The 15,889-nt window shown below is 42.1% G+C and overlaps 1 protein-coding gene across 1 annotated transcript in view; it reads right to left on the bottom strand.

Annotated features, from left to right (window-relative positions):
* Nucleotides 1-5,273: 5,273 nt before the first annotated feature.
* LOC122940414 (zinc finger protein 260-like) overlaps nt 5,274-15,889 on the bottom strand; it is a 492,103-nt gene continuing 481,487 nt past the window's right edge. Inside the window, exon 5 of the mRNA XM_044297085.1 lies at nt 5,274-6,264. Coding sequence (XP_044153020.1) covers nt 5,372-6,264 — 893 coding nt within the window. The 3' untranslated portion in view covers nt 5,274-5,371. The remainder of the gene's footprint in view (nt 6,265-15,889) is intronic.

Here is a 15,889-nt window from a genome sequence, read left to right as displayed (position 1 = left end):
CACAGACGAGAGCCCTCAGTCATAAGGAATGCTCTCTGCAACATCTGGACATAGCCAGCGACCGTTTGACGCCCCTGCACTTCCTGAAGCTCCATTGTTCCACTGAAGGAAAAAGCACCCCAGACCATTATACGCCCCCTCCACTGTGGAGCATAGAAAACATCTCAGGTGGGATCTGCTTGTCATGCCAATAAGGTTTGAAACTATCAGGACCATCAAGGTTAAATTTTTTCTCATCTGAGAATAAAACTTTCTTCCACCTTTGAATGTCCCATGTTTGGTGCTCTCTTGCAAAGTCCAAAAGAGCAGTTCTGTGGCGTTCAAGGAGACGAGGTCTTTGAAGAAGTTTTTTGTTTTTGAAGCCCTTCAGTCTGAGATGCCATCTGATGGTTATGGGGCTGCAGTCAGCACCAGTAAGGGCCTTAATTTGGGTCAAGGATCGTCCAGTGTCTTGATGGACAGCAAATTGGATCCTCCGGCTCAGTGCTGATGAATTTTTTTTGGGTCTTGCACTTGACTTTTTTGTTCCATAACCCTCAAGATCATTTAAGAAATTCTAAATGACTGTCTTACTGTGTCCCACCTCAGCAGCGATGGCGCGCTGTGAGAGACCCTGCTTATGCAGTTCAACAACCCGACCACGTTCAAAAAGGGAGAGTTTTTTGCTTTTGCCATCACAACGTGTGACTACCTGACAGAAAATGACAATGAATCCACATCTTTGCACAGATTTAGCCTTTTAAAAAGGCATGTGGTCCTAAAATTTAGATCAGCTGAAAAACAGCCTTATAACAGTTTATACGTTATTTTCAATTAATTGAATGCTCAAAAAATGTTTTGTCTCACTCTCATTTCTTCTTGTTGCATGTTAAAGCTCTACTTGGAACCTTATTAAGATCCAACAATGTAAAATATGATTTTTTGCCATTTTTCAAGTGGTCTTAAACTTTTGATCAGGACTGTATTATTATGTAAAATGTAAATAAATAAAAGAAAGTATACATATTAGGTATTGCCACGTCCGTAACGACTGGCTCTATAAAAATATCACATGACCTAATCCCTGAGGTGAATACCGTCAAAAAAATAAAATAAAAACTGTGCTAAAAATATCCCACTTTTTTTTGTCACCTTACACACTAAAAGTGCAACACCAAGCGATCAAAAAGGCGTATGCCCCCTAAAATAGTACCAATCTAACAGTCACCTCATCCCACAAAAAATGAGCCACTACCTAAGGGCTCATTCACACGAACGTGTGCGGCCCGTTGCCGTATTGTGGACCGCATTTGCGGATCCGCAATACATGGGCACCATTCCGTGTGCATTCCACATCAAGGATGCAGACCCATTCACTTCAATAGGTCCGCAAATTCGGAGATGCGGAACGGAAGACTACGGAAGCACTACGGAGTGCTTTCTGGGGTTCCATCCATAACGTCCCCAAAAAATAAAATGGCATTCACAAAATGATCCAAAACATGAAGTAGACATATGAGGAATGTAAAGTAATACAATTTTTTGAGGTATTACTATCTATTATAAGTAGAGAAATTGAAATTTGGAAATTAGCTAATTTATCAACATTTTTGGTAAATTTGGGGGGGGGGGGGAACAATCTCAGAATGACCTGGATAAGTAAAAGCGTTTTAAAGTTATCACCACATAAAGTGACACGTCAGATTTGCAAAAAATGGCCTGGTCCTTAAAGAGGACCTTTCACCTGGAAAAACAATGTGAACTAAGTATGCTGACATGTAGAGCGGCGCCCGGGGATCTCACTGCACTTGCTATTATCCCCGGGCGCCGCTCCGTTCTCCCGTTATGCCCTCCGGTATCTTCGCTGTGCAAGTTATAGTAGGCGGTGTCTGCCCTTGTCCTGTGGGCGTCTCCTTCTGCTAGGCTGCAGTGCTGGCCAATCGCAGCGCAGAGCTCACAGCCTGGGAGGTTTTTTTCGCCCAGGCTGTGAGCTCTGCAGCCTAGGAGAAGGAGACGCCCACAGGACAAGGGCAGACACCGCCTACTATAACTTACAGAGCAAAGATACCGGAGGGCAAAACGGGAGAACGGAGCAGTGAGATCCCCGGGCGCCGCTCTCAATGTCAGCATACTTAGTTCACATTGTTTTTCCAGGTGAAAGGTCCTCTTTAAGGTGAAAATGAGCCAGGTCCTGAAGGGGTTAATTAATTAATTTGCATTTTATTGCATGAAATAAGTATTTGATCACCTACCAACCGAAAACAATTCTGGCTCTCACAGACCTATTAGTTTCTCTTTAAGAAGCCCTCCTACTCTGCACTCATTACCCATATAAAAGACACCTATCCACACACTCAATCAATCACACTCCAACTTCTCCACCATGGCCACGACCAAATATCTGTCTAAGGACAAAATTGTAGACCTGCACAAGGCTGGGATGGGCTATAGGACAACAGGCCAGCAGGTATGATTTTCTGGATTTGTTTTTTAGATTCTGTCTCTCACAGTTGAAATGTACCTACGATAAAATTACAGACCTTTTCATTCTTTGTAGGCGGAAAACATGGAAAATAGTCAGTGTATCAAATACTTATTTTCCCCACTGTATAACAGCATGTTTCTATAGAATATGACAGGATGTTCGATAAACTGTTAACCCAGATGTTCTCTGCAGTTGTGCTTTATTACCCAAGTCAAGAGTCTTTACAAAAATCACTTTAACCCTTAAAATAAATTGAATATATAAAATAAAAAAATATATATAAAACTTTTCCAACATGGTGTAGTGGATGAATCCGGCTATGGTGGAGCTACTTCAACTGAAGATTGGTCACCACCTCTGTCTAAGGCACAATGGATGGATCTGTGGAGTTCTGGTGCCAGAGCTACTGTAACCCAGCTGATTGGTGGGGGTACCAGGTGTCAGACCCCCCCCCCCCCCCCCATCTGATACTTATGGCCTATACTGACAACAGGCCATCGAGATCAGATTACTGGAAAACCCCTTTAATGACGCATTATTGGCATTTAGAGCATGGGGTGGTTTAATGGTCCAAGCATAACTTTTACTTCTTGTGCAAGCCACCAAATTTTTGCTATTGTTTTATATGTCACATAGGGCTTTTTATTATTATGTATTTATTTTTGTATTTTTTTTAAATCTTTTTTAGTTTTGAGGGAAGAAAGTCATTTTATTTCAAACTCCAGCTGCTTATTCTTTAGATATGCAAATTGACACCAAAATAAATGGTTAAAATTGGTTCTGTTTTGGTCATTTTAATAGTTTTTTTTTGTTTTATGTGAAAGGGGCAACGATGCTGACAGTTATGGCAGGTGTGGACTGTTTTTCTATTTTCTTATATATTTTGATACTTTTAAAATATATAATAAATTAATAAATCACATAATGAAGTGGCCTAGATGGGAGGAAATGCTTAAAACCCCAAACACTGTAGTGTGTTTATACCAGGGGGAGCTTGTATTAGTAGTTCGGAGACAGCTATAAGCAATAAATGTTATGAGATTATACCACTGGTAAAATAAAGATTGAATACAAAGCTACTTGCCGACTCTGGTGTGCTGTCTCCGAACTACTAATACAAGCTCCCCAGTGTCACGGAAGGTGTACAGCAGGGATGTCAAACTCGTGGCCCTCCAGCTGTTGCAAAACTACAACTCCCATCATGCCTGGGCATACTACAGCTATCAGGGAATGATGGGAGTTGTAGTTTTGCAACATCTGGAGGGCCATGAGTTTGACATCCATGGTGTACAGAAAACTAAAAGACACAAAATGAAGATCCGACTGACTGGATCCAAAACTAAGGAACCAAAACGAGAGCCCTGCAACAGACCTGGCTCTCTCCCTAACTGCTCAGCCTATGCAAAAATCTGAATGGTAGATGATCGCATATCCTCGTACCTCGACTGTATAACACCTGAACACCCTATAATAGTGAGGGGACACGACCACCGGCTCCCTACACTTGATACGGAGGGAGTCAGGGTCACCTGGGATCCAGCAAACAGGAAAACACAAATGAATGAACAAAACTTATCTTTAGAAGACTCAGTAGTAGCATCCAGCATGCACACACTCCAGGAAGTTGTATAAACCGCAAAGTGATGCAGTATGGGAAGGGATTTATAGGGATGCAATCAGTGCAACTACATGACAGCTGAGAGAGGCTAACGAGATGAGAAAACGAAAGCAAAACAAAAGGAACCTCAAGGAGGAGGTTCTGAAGAACGTCTGTCAGAGCTTCTCAGATGTCTGGTGGTGACACCCAGGGTATAAACACGGGAACTACTAATACAAGCTACTCATATACTCCTCGGGTGGAAGAAATCTGTCAGGAGACGTGCACCCACAAAAGCCGCTTGACAAAACGTGTGCTGAGGTCTCACAGCGATAAGATATTGGACATACCCGGGGGAGCAATCCCTCCGCATGTGATCCGCTGCTCAAAACCCCACACTAAAATACCTTGACGGGGTGCCTTGGGCTCTGATATGTTCCTTACTGGAATATATTGGCTAAAGTCTTAACTTTTAAAATATATTTTTTATTTTATACATTTTTATTTTATTTAGCAATTTTGTTTATAACTAGGGTATCCAAATGTGGCAAGTGATGCTTGTGCAGCATAACGGCCCCTGCCTGGCAAGGTCGAACCCACTATGTGCACAGGCAACCACCGACATAATATATTAAGGGGGAGTGTCCAAAACCATCCATAAGAACAGTAAAGGATCACTACCCCAGGCCCTGGTTTTGTGCTTCACTAGGTATGATTGAAAGACACACTACTCCCATAGATTTACGATGTGTCATGCAGACAGACATACTCTTATCAATGGTTGCCCCTTTCTCTATTACTACCCATGAGCTGTCCTCATGCTCAGTGGATATAGCCCGTAGACATCCTCTCTGTCATTCCACTTGACTGCAAGTAACTGATCATTTACAAGTGTGAATGACGCCCCTTTTTCCACATCTGGACACCAGCTCTTGTGGGAATCTAGCTCTATTTTTGGACTTTCCCATAGGCCCCTGTATTTGCAGTTTTACAGGAATGGAGGGTCCCCATACTGATCACAGTCTGGGTGGTAGCTTTGGGAAACTAGAGGTTTTTTTCCTTCCTCTCACCAAACATTTGTGTTTAGAGAAGATAAATAAAAAATATTACCAGTATTCATTCAATACAGGAAACTATTTGTGTTTGGGGAGCTCTCACAGTGGTCCCAACAATCAATCCAAGCCTTCAGCTAACTGAAAGCAAGGTGCTGTTTTATCTCCCTGTAAAAAGGAGTATCTGATGGAATAAAGCCAGTGACCACAAAAAAAAAAAAAGAAAAAAAAAAGTGGTCACTAGTGGGCTAAGCATGATTATCGCTTCTCTTCTGTGTGAATTGTCTGATGAACAACAAGATCTGATTTATGGTTAAAACATTTCCCACATTCTGAACATGAAAATGGCTTCTCTTTTGTGTGACTTCTCTGATGTCTAAGAAGCAATGAATTACAGTGAAAACATTTCCCACATTCTGAACATGAATATGGTTTCTCTCCTGTGTGACTTCTCTGATGAATAACAAGATCAGATTTTTGGTTGAAACATTTTCCACATTCTGAACATGAATATGGCTTTGCCCCTGTGTGAATTCTCTGATGTTTAAGAAGCGATGAATTAGAGTGAAAACATTTCCCACATTCTGAACATGGATATGGCTTCTGTTTTGTGTGAATTCTCTGATGTTTAAGAAGCGATGAATTACAGTGAAAACATTTCCCACATTCTGAACATAAATATGGTTTCTCTCCTGTGTGACTTCTCTGATGAACAACAAGATCTGATTTATGGTTAAAACATTTTCCACATTCTGAACATGAATATGGCTTCTCCCCTGTATGAATTTTCTGATGTTTAAGAAGCGATGAATTACAGTGAAAACATTTCCCACATTCTGAACATGAAAATGGCTTCTCCCCTGTGTGATTTCTCTGATGTATAACAAGAGATGATTTATGCTTAAAACATTTCCCACATTCTGAACATGAAAATGGATTCTCCCCTGTGTGAATTCTCTGATGTGTAACAAGAGATGAACTACAGTTAAAACATTTACCACATTCTGAACATGAAAATGGCTTCTCCCCTGTGTGAATTCTCAGATGTTTAAGAAGAGATGAATTACAGTGAAAACATTTCCCACATTCTGAACATGAAAATGGCTTCTCCCCTGTGTGATTTCTCTGATGTACAACAAGAGCTGATTTATCTCTAAAATATTTCCCACATTCTGAACATGAAACTGGCTTCTCCCCTGTGTGAATTCTCTCATGTCTAGCAATATCCGATTTAAATCTAAAACATTTTCCACATTCTGAACATGAATATAGCTTCTCTCCTGTGTGAATTCTCTGGTGAATACCAAGAGCTGATTTATGCTTAAAACATTTCCCACATTCTGAACATGAAAATGGCTTCTCCCCTGTGTGATTTCTCTGATGTATAACAAGAGCTGATTTATCTCTAAAATATTTCCCACATTCTGAACATGAAACGGGCTTCCCTCTTATGTGAGCTGTTTGATGTTTAACACCTCTTATGCGATTTTTATTTTGTGCTACAGTCTGTGATGAATCAGAAGATTGGACCTGTTTAAAATGATCAAATGATACATTGTTACTGTGATTGGATGAGGGTATATCTTGGATATCGGCATGCTCTTTATCTTGTATGATACCACAATCATCTACTTCAAAATGTAAAGATATCAGATGTTTCTCTGAGTTCCTGGTACAGTCATCTGCCAAGAATAAAACATTTTATTATTGATTTTATAACTTTTCCATATAAAAAAAAAATCCACAGAAAGAACAAGGCATGGCGTAAAATTCAAGTTTCAATTGACTAAAACAGTGTTGGCCAAACAGATTACAATCTAATAGTAGACCAAGGAGCATAACTAGAAATGGTTGGCCCTCACCTTGAGCAACTTCCATGCAACACCTAACCAATTAGTCATTTATAAATAAAACATTTCCTAGAGCTGGACAAGAGGCGATGAATACCCCTTTAGTTCCCCACACACTAGTTATCTCCCCTCAGTGTCCCTCTCACAGTGGAATTCCCCCTTAGTGCCCTCTTCACAGTACTGATGTCCCCTTAGTGCCCCCACACAGTAGTTATGCCCCTGTTGTGCACCCCCTGCAGTAGTGCTGCCCCTTAGTGTCCCCTTTATATCAGTGAAGCTGCTGTACTATGAATAAAGTTAAAAAAGTAATACTAAGCACATCATGCTCTTCCCAGCAGCAGACATGATGTGATGATGTCATCTCTCCTGCTGAGCCGCGGAGAGCGCACAGGCTAGGGGTTTTCTCAGGTCTGTGCGCTCTCCCTCTCAGCCCAGCAGGTACAATGAAATCACTGTATCAAACCTGCTGCTGGGGAGAGTGCAGGCCGGGGAATGACACCTGGGCTATAATGGATGACAGATACAGCAGCTGGACTTGGAGGGAGCCATTGGGGAGCTCCTCAACATGTATTTTTTTCCTTGAGATATAAATTACTATTGATAATATGCACAGTTAGTCACTTGGGGTCTTTATTGGTTGGAAATATCTGGTGTTTAGTGTCGAGACTTTTTTGTATGACCTCTGTGAGACAGTGACAGGCCAAGTGATTGATGGCAGGTATTTTCCCCCCCAGAATCTTGTCATATGCAGATTAAGCTCCAGGGAATGCCCAGTATGTAGCGGAAAGCCCAAGCTTTCCTGAGGTGGCTTTGTAGAAAGGCCAGCATAGGGCCTAGAATTTTGGATTGAGGAAGAGTTGGGTGGGTTCCCCAACCCGCAGTCCACCTCTGGTAAGGGATCTAGCCTACTGTCTCTGATTAGCTCCACTAGCTTAAAGAGGGCAGGGCAGAGAGTCTGGGCCTGAGAGCTGGACTATATTGGAACTGATATGCTGGTGCTTGTGAGTAGCTTGCTGTGGTGAACTTCAGTGCTGACAGTACTGTATTTAAGACAGTTATTAAATCACTGTCTAGGTAGTGCTCAGACAAGCAGGATTTGTTTAGTGTTTTTGCCTGAAATGTAAAGGACCTTTGTTTTGCCGTTGAAACCACAATAAAGTTGAACTTTGTTTGGACTTCACCCTGTGTGTCACTGTCTCTGGCTGTCCGCCAGCCGGCCAATCCTGCCTCTACCAAAGCTAATTTCCACACCTCTTAAGGCTACATTCAAACAACAATGAAAAAAGGCCACAAAAACGAACACACTCAGTTTTTCATGTCCCTGGTTGTCTGGACGTTTTGCATCCATTTTTATCGGCCATTATTTGATGATTCTTTACATGATTTTTATTTGTTTTTTTAATTTAATTACCAACCCCTGCAGTATACATAAATGTAAAACAAAAAGGAAAAAAAGAGGAAGTTAGTTCAACCACTAAGGGATCAGGATGAATCCCTAGAGTGTGTGAAAACGGGCGCCGACAATGGTGGTAAGGGTGATAAAGCAAAAGGTCTAACTGACGCAAGGAAGGCGGCTAAAATAGTGTCCAATAAAGGCACTCAAACAACAGTATGATAGGAAAAGGAGATGTGAGCTGATGGGGTTCAACTGACCAAGGGGTGGCGGAAAAGGAGGAGGGTAGGGTAGTACTGTCCCGGTAGTTGAGTAGTACACGGCGAAGGGATTAATATGACAAAACAGTCCCAAAGTCCACTAGTGTGTGGTGGGAAGTCTCAAATAATACATATGTGACATATATAAAATTGTATTAGTTCACTGTCATGTTATAATAAAATATAAAAATATAAAGAGTGGTATTGATTTGACACAATGTAGATTAAAAATGGATGGATGACATCCAACAAATACATTAGGTTAAAATGAACTGATAACATCCAACAAAGCACTTACTTTACTGGGGGGCCGTCGACAGGATAAGCACATAACACCTGTGACGAGTACCCCCCCCCCCCCCCGGCCAGGATCGCTTGTAGAATCACAGTGAATGATGGCAGCAGGACAACAGCGCTTGTGATCAAATCACCTTTAATTAATATGTGGCTCAACACGTTTCGGGGATAGAAGTTTCCCCTTTTTCAGGAGCAAGGGTAATAAAATAATGTTAACATACCAGGCATATATATATACACAAACAAAGTACCTGGCAATTAGTTAAATTGGTGCGTTACTATCCGCACATAAATGTCCCCCATAGTGGCCCCAGTTAGTAATGTTCCCCAGGGTGGCCTCCATCAGTAATGATTATTAATCATCCACTTGCACGCGCAGAGACGGTCGCTCTTCATTTGGTGCTAAAGGACCTACACTCTCAGTGGGATGATGTCACCATGAGCTCCTAAGCAATAATGCTGGGAGAGCATGGTGATGTCATCATCAAGTAGCACGCCATGTTAATGAATATCATAGTGGGGATGCAAAAACATTGAAATTTCAAGTGGTTAAGGTGGTCAGACAGTCACCCAGGGGTGGAGACTGGGATAACAGAATCTTGAGAAAAGAAGCCCAGTAGATCTATAGATTAAGAACCATCCACCCCCAGGGACTCGACGAACAAATCTCCTACACATGCTTCATTTAAATTAACTCCTCCCTCCTTTTCAGTAATGCCTCTAGTCTTGTAACTATAGACATGGGATCCATTAACAAAATAGATATGACTAGGAATCCAGATTATATCAGAGCCAGAATAGGTTTAAAAGTCTTACACATCTCATCACTCCCCCCCGCCCCCCCCTCCCCTGTTATCAAACCAAGACACCGATTAAACATCTTTATTCCAATTTAATTTATTTTATTGGCATCTAGTTGCAGAGTACTATCTTATAGTAATTATAAGAGAATATTATTCAAATACCCAAGTGATCTGAGAGGAAACAAAAATCAGTATTAGGCGATGCGTTCCATAAACAACCAACGGCATCTGTTTGCGTTCCACAGACAGGAAGTAGCGATCACATGATGACCAAAACTTCTGATCACATGACCGGATGTGACTTAGGGTATCGGAGTAATAGAAAACAGCGGGGCCGGCTAACACGTACGTCACCTTCGTGGTACCTAGTTCTAACACCAATGAGAACACCGGCATAGTAACACACCCACTGAGGCATCACTCATCCATGAGTCATAGGGGGCGTTACTAAACATGTGGCACCAAAAGCTCGCTATTTAAACTCTGCCCCAATATACAAGAGGTTGCATATCATCAGCCTCTGTTACCGCCAGAACTTTTAGCCACCATCCTTCAGCTATGAAAATCTAATATAAAGTCCCCTGACGAACCAAGTCTTTACTTGGGGAAACGCGTCGGGACATTTTCACCATCATTTATAGGACAATCTACCTTGTCCTCAAAACAAGCAGCCCACTGTGAGAAAGCATCTTAGGGTCATGTAGGGGTAAGTAAAGGGTTTAGTTACCAGGTACCTATAAGGATATCTAACCTTCAGATCGCACCCGTATTACATCTATCTTACAAGAACATCTTCAAATCGTAAGTGCAATTTCCTTCTCTACCTTCTTACCAACAAAGTATTTTTGTTACCCTGATGCTAAAGGTGGGTTTCGCTTCATCTTTAGTCTGGCCTACAAATATAATATCATGGAATATTTGGAATGATGCTCTTTTAAAATATCATTTAGTAAAAGTTAAATTTTAAAACAGGTAGCTATATTTTTCTGTGATATCATCATCAAGTAGGTAGCACAGGTCCTTCAGCACCAAGAGAGACTGCCTTGTGTGTGCAAGCGGATAAGGCAATGTATTTTTATTTTAACCCCTAAAAGGCCATTTTCCACTACTGTACCCATCTTAGCGACCAAGCACATTTTTTTAAAATTGCATTCCAAGAGCTAGAACTTTTTTTTGTTTTTTCATAAATGTACTTGTATGAGGTCTTATTTTTTTGCAGTACAAGTTATAGTTTTTAATGCACCATTTTAAGTACATGTAATGATTGATTAAAGCCAGCCGTTTAGCTAAAACCTCCTTTGTTTACATCAGTAAAAACACGTATGGGTGGTCACTAAGGAGTTAAAACAGCCATTACATGGATGCTCTCTTGCCTAGTGGCCATTAAAAAACGGTCCCATTGGTTTAAAACGGTCCCATCTGGCAGTGAAAACGGCCACAAATAGGACATGTCCCATTTTTCAAAACCACCATTCACTCGCCTTAAAAAAAAAAAAAATGGCCATGTGAATAGCGCCATTGACTTAAATTTATTTTAAAACCAGCTGTGTGCAATTTTTCACTGTTGTGTAAATGTAGCTTCACTGTTGTGTGAACGTAGCCTTATCCTGCAGCCTTTCTCGATTAAACAAACTACATATAGCGCCAAAGAATAATCCTGTGACCCGAACATCATCACTGCAGCTAGGACACTGTGCACACCGAGGACTCTCCAAATCTCAGTCCTGTCACTGTCAAGTAAACAAACTGCATGGCACGCTCCATAACATCTTCCTTTTTTCATGCATTTATATTAAAGGGGTTGCCTCATCTGAGACGATGGGGGCAATTTGCTAGGATATGCCACTATTGTCTGGTAGGTGTGGTTCCCACCGCTGGGACCCGCATCTATCTCCTAAACGGAGCCCCGAAAGTGGTAGAGGGTGCACTGTGCACGTGTAGCACTGGTTGGGCAATTTCCGTCAGGCCCATAGAAGTGAATGTGAATGGTGACTGGTCATGCACGGTGCGCTCCCATTCACTTCTATGGGAAGAGTGCTTGATGGTGGCTGGACCAGAGTCCTCCAGCCACCACTTTGGCCCGCTCCGTTTATTATATAGGTGGGGGTCCCAACAGTTGGACCCGCACCTAATCAGACAATGGGGGCATATCCTAGTGATATGCCACCATTGTCTCAGATGAGACAACCCCTCTAAGTACTTGCGATTCATATATACTGTACACATCATCCAAAGATTATGAAAAGTATATCACTAGAGAGAGACCGATTTCTTGAAATACATTTCAGGTGTAATTCAGAAGAATCAGTCAGAAGAGAGAACAAATAAATTCGACCAGAATCGAATCTGCTCCCATTGGCCTGATAATCTGTGTATCACTCTCTTCCAGATCTACTCCTTGGCATCAACTGGAGGTGTGTGACGATGCCACCTGTCACACTGAATACCCTGCACTGGAGGCTGGACAAGACAGCACACATATCAAACTGGGCCAGTTCTGGCCACTGTTCCAATCTCCCTCCCAAAAGTCCATGGAGTCAGAGGACAGGCTATGTGCAGAAGAAAGGGCACAGTCCAGGTACGACTGAACCCGGTTGTTCGGGCAATGCTTGTCCTTTTGCTGATATGTGTCAGGTTGGCACAGCACTTAAAAAAACTTCCATCACATTAATAAAACTATATTGGCTGCTGCTGCTGCTGCTATGCCTTCTGAGACTTATTGTAGGGATAGCACCACCAGAGAGGGCGGGAGGTCTCTGACCAGGTTGAAGATGGGACTCCTGGACAGAAATGCAGATGACAGGCATCAATAAAACCTTCTCCCCTTTTTGCTTTGATTGCAATGATCTAAAAGTAAAGCCATCAAGTAGTCATCACCTTGCTTGATGCTAACCGCATGCTTGCCAGCATGTAGGCAACCAAGCATGCAGTTTGTCATGCTCACCAGCATGCCTGAGGACCCAGTACTTTAAAGGGAACCTGTCACCATGTTCTGACATATAAAACTGAATGTACCTTAATGCTTGGTTACCCTAATAGTTCCTAGAGATCAATCCATAATCTTCTCAGGACTAACCTTTCCTATTTTATCGCCCTATAAATCTTTACCACCGTTAGGCTCATTTACATAAATTATTCCTTCCCCTCACACCATCATAGCCTATTTTCCGCCTCCTAAACTTTTACAGCCGATTTCTGCCCTCACTGCTTGTAATCTAGTCCGAAATCGTGCACTTGCCCTTTATTTGTTAGGCCAATCAGATAGTTTAATGCATGTCCCCCCCCCCCCCATGCCACTACGTGCTGGAATATTCCCAAATATCCACTTTAAAATACTTATGCAACGGAGCTCTGCCCAAAATGAATATTGCGCATGCGCAAGATCTTATCCTATAGGAGCGTTTCTTAGGCGGAGATGAGGTGCTTGACTCCGGGAAAATATGACTCTTCTCATTTCAAACAAGTAAGATATGATTCGTTTACGTTAATTAGCATAAAAGGCCGGAAAGGTTTATAGGGCGATAAAATAGGACAGGTTTGTCCTGAGAAGATTATGGATTGATCGCTGGGAAAAATCAGGGTGAACAAAGCATTATGGTACATTCGGTTTTATATGTCAGAACATGGTGACAGGTTCCCTTTAAGACCCCAGTGCAATGGTTGGTCATGGCCAACGTCATCATTATCATCAGCATATCTATCATACCGAGCACCAACCTCCTTCCCTAGCTGTGCCTGGGAAAACTCCATGTCCCACTGCACCACAAACTTCTCCTCCTCCACTTCCTCCTATATGCGACTTTGTCCGTCCAGGTTCCAATTAGTTAGTTAGAGGATCCCCAGGAAACTGTGGAGGTTGTTGTTCTTCCGCATCAGCGTGAGCATTAGTACAAATACAAATATTAGGATGATGCCATGTTAATGCTTGTCCCTAACTCTGGTGGCCTCTTTGAAAGGGTTGAGTATGCTACACATGGCCCTGATGAGCCCACTGCCTGCGCTCAAAATCACATATGCTCTGCTGTGGTGGTCTGATGCATCATGTAAATCATTAATCTCTTTACGCTGCTCATAGCAACGCTTTAGCATATGTATGGTGGAATTCAAACGGTATAAAGGCACCAACTGATCTATGTAGCTTCTCTCGCCCAAGCTCATCAGCTTTAAGACAACATGGCAATGCTTCAGTTTGAGGCGCGTGAATTTCTCCGAAGGCTGTGATGGAGGCAGGCATTCAAGACGAGATGGGCGGGCATACAGTGTGAGTAGACCGAGCGTCTAGGTGCTGAAAAGACACCCCCATAGCACCTAGAGGACCATTTGCATAGGAATAAAAGTTCGTTTTTTAATGAAACAGCTCCACACAAAGCTCTAAGAATTGCATGGTTATGGAGATCAGACACTAGCAGATCGCTAGTGTCTGAAAGCTAATTTGGTCAAACTGAAGTGGTAGAAACCCTTAAAGAATTATTAGGAACACCATACTAATACGGTGTTGGACCCCCTTTTGCCTTCGGAACTGCCTTAATTCTACTTGGCATTGATTGAACAAGGTGCTGATAGCATTCTTTAGAAATGTTGGCCCATATTGATAGGATAGCATCTTGCAGTTGATCGAGATTTGAGGGATGCACATCCAGGGCACGAAGCTCCCGTTCAACCACATCCCAAAGATACTCTATTGGGTTGAGATCTGGTGACCGTGGGGGCCATTTTAGTACAGTGAACTCATTGTCATGTTCAAGAAACCAATTTGAAATTATTTGAGCTTTGTGACATGGTGCATTATCCTGCTGGAAGTAGCCATCAGAGGATGGGTACATGGTGGTCACGAAGGGATGGACATGGTCAGAAACAATGCTCAGGTAGCCCGTGGCATTTAAACGATGGCCAATTGGCACTAAGGGGCTTAAAGTGTGCCCAGAAAACATCCCCCACACCATTACACCACCACCACCAGCCTGCACAGTGGTAACAAGGCATGATGGTTTGCATCTTTCTCTCAAAGGAACAAATGTACTTAGTGAACAACTCCAAGAATTTGCGAAAGAGTATTTAAACTAGGAAGGGGGGGGCAAAAGAGTGAAAATAAAAGAGTCCAATTGCCCCCCGAAACAATGCCAGAACAGGTCAGAAGCACAGAGGGTAAGAAATAAGCTCCGAGTCCTCTCTACAAATGCTCACAGTTTAGGTAAAAAAATCAATGAACTTGGGTCAATAATGGCATCTGAGAATGTAGATTTAGTGGCTGTTACGGAGACATGGTTTAATGAAAGAAATGACTGGGACATAACCATACCAGGGTACTCTTTATACAGAAGAGACAGAGAAGGCAAGAAAGGAGGAGGAGTGGCCCTGTATGTGAAAGATAGCATTAAATCTAACCTAATACAAGTTGTAACAGGAGTCGTCCCGGAAGATTGGAAATTGGCAAATGTCGTGCCCATTCACAAGAAAGGTAGTAAGGAGGAATCGAGCAACTATAGACCAGTGAGTCTGACATCAATAGTAGGCAAATTAATGGAAACCCTATTAAAGGATAGGATTGTGGAACATCTAAAATCCCATGGATTGCAAGATGAAAAACAACATGGGTTTACTTCAGGGAGATCATGTCAAACAAATCTTATAGATTTTTTTGACTGGGTGACTAAAATAATAGACGGTGGAGGTGCAGTAGACATCGCATATCTAGATTTTAGTAAGGCTTTTGACACTGTCCCACATAGAAGACTTATCAATAAACTGCAGTCATTGAGCATGGACTCCCATATTGTTGAGTGGATTAGGCAGTGGCTGAGTGACAGACAACAGAGGGTTGTAGTCAATGGAGAACATTCAAAACAAGGTCATGTTACCAGTGGGATTCCACAGGGATCTGTACTGGGACCAATTTTGTTTAATATCTTCATAAGTGATATTGCAAAAGGCCTCGATGGTAAGGTTTGTCTTTTTGCTGATGACACAAAGACATGTAACAGGGTTGATGTTCCTGGAGGGAAACGCCAAATGGAAAAGGATTTAGGAAAACTAGAAGAATGGCAACTGAAATTTAATGTGGATAAGTGCAAGATAATGCACCTGGGGCGTAAAAACCCAAGGGCAGAATATAGAATATTTGACACAGTCCTGACCTCAGTATCTGAGGAAAGGGATTTAGGAGTAATTATTTC

The sequence above is a fragment of the Bufo gargarizans genome, chromosome 6 (assembly GCF_014858855.1).
Source record: "Bufo gargarizans isolate SCDJY-AF-19 chromosome 6, ASM1485885v1, whole genome shotgun sequence".
NCBI lineage: Eukaryota > Metazoa > Chordata > Amphibia > Anura > Bufonidae > Bufo > Bufo gargarizans.
The sequence above is the reverse complement of the archived record's forward strand: the minus strand, read 5'-3'. Positions and strand labels throughout refer to the sequence as shown.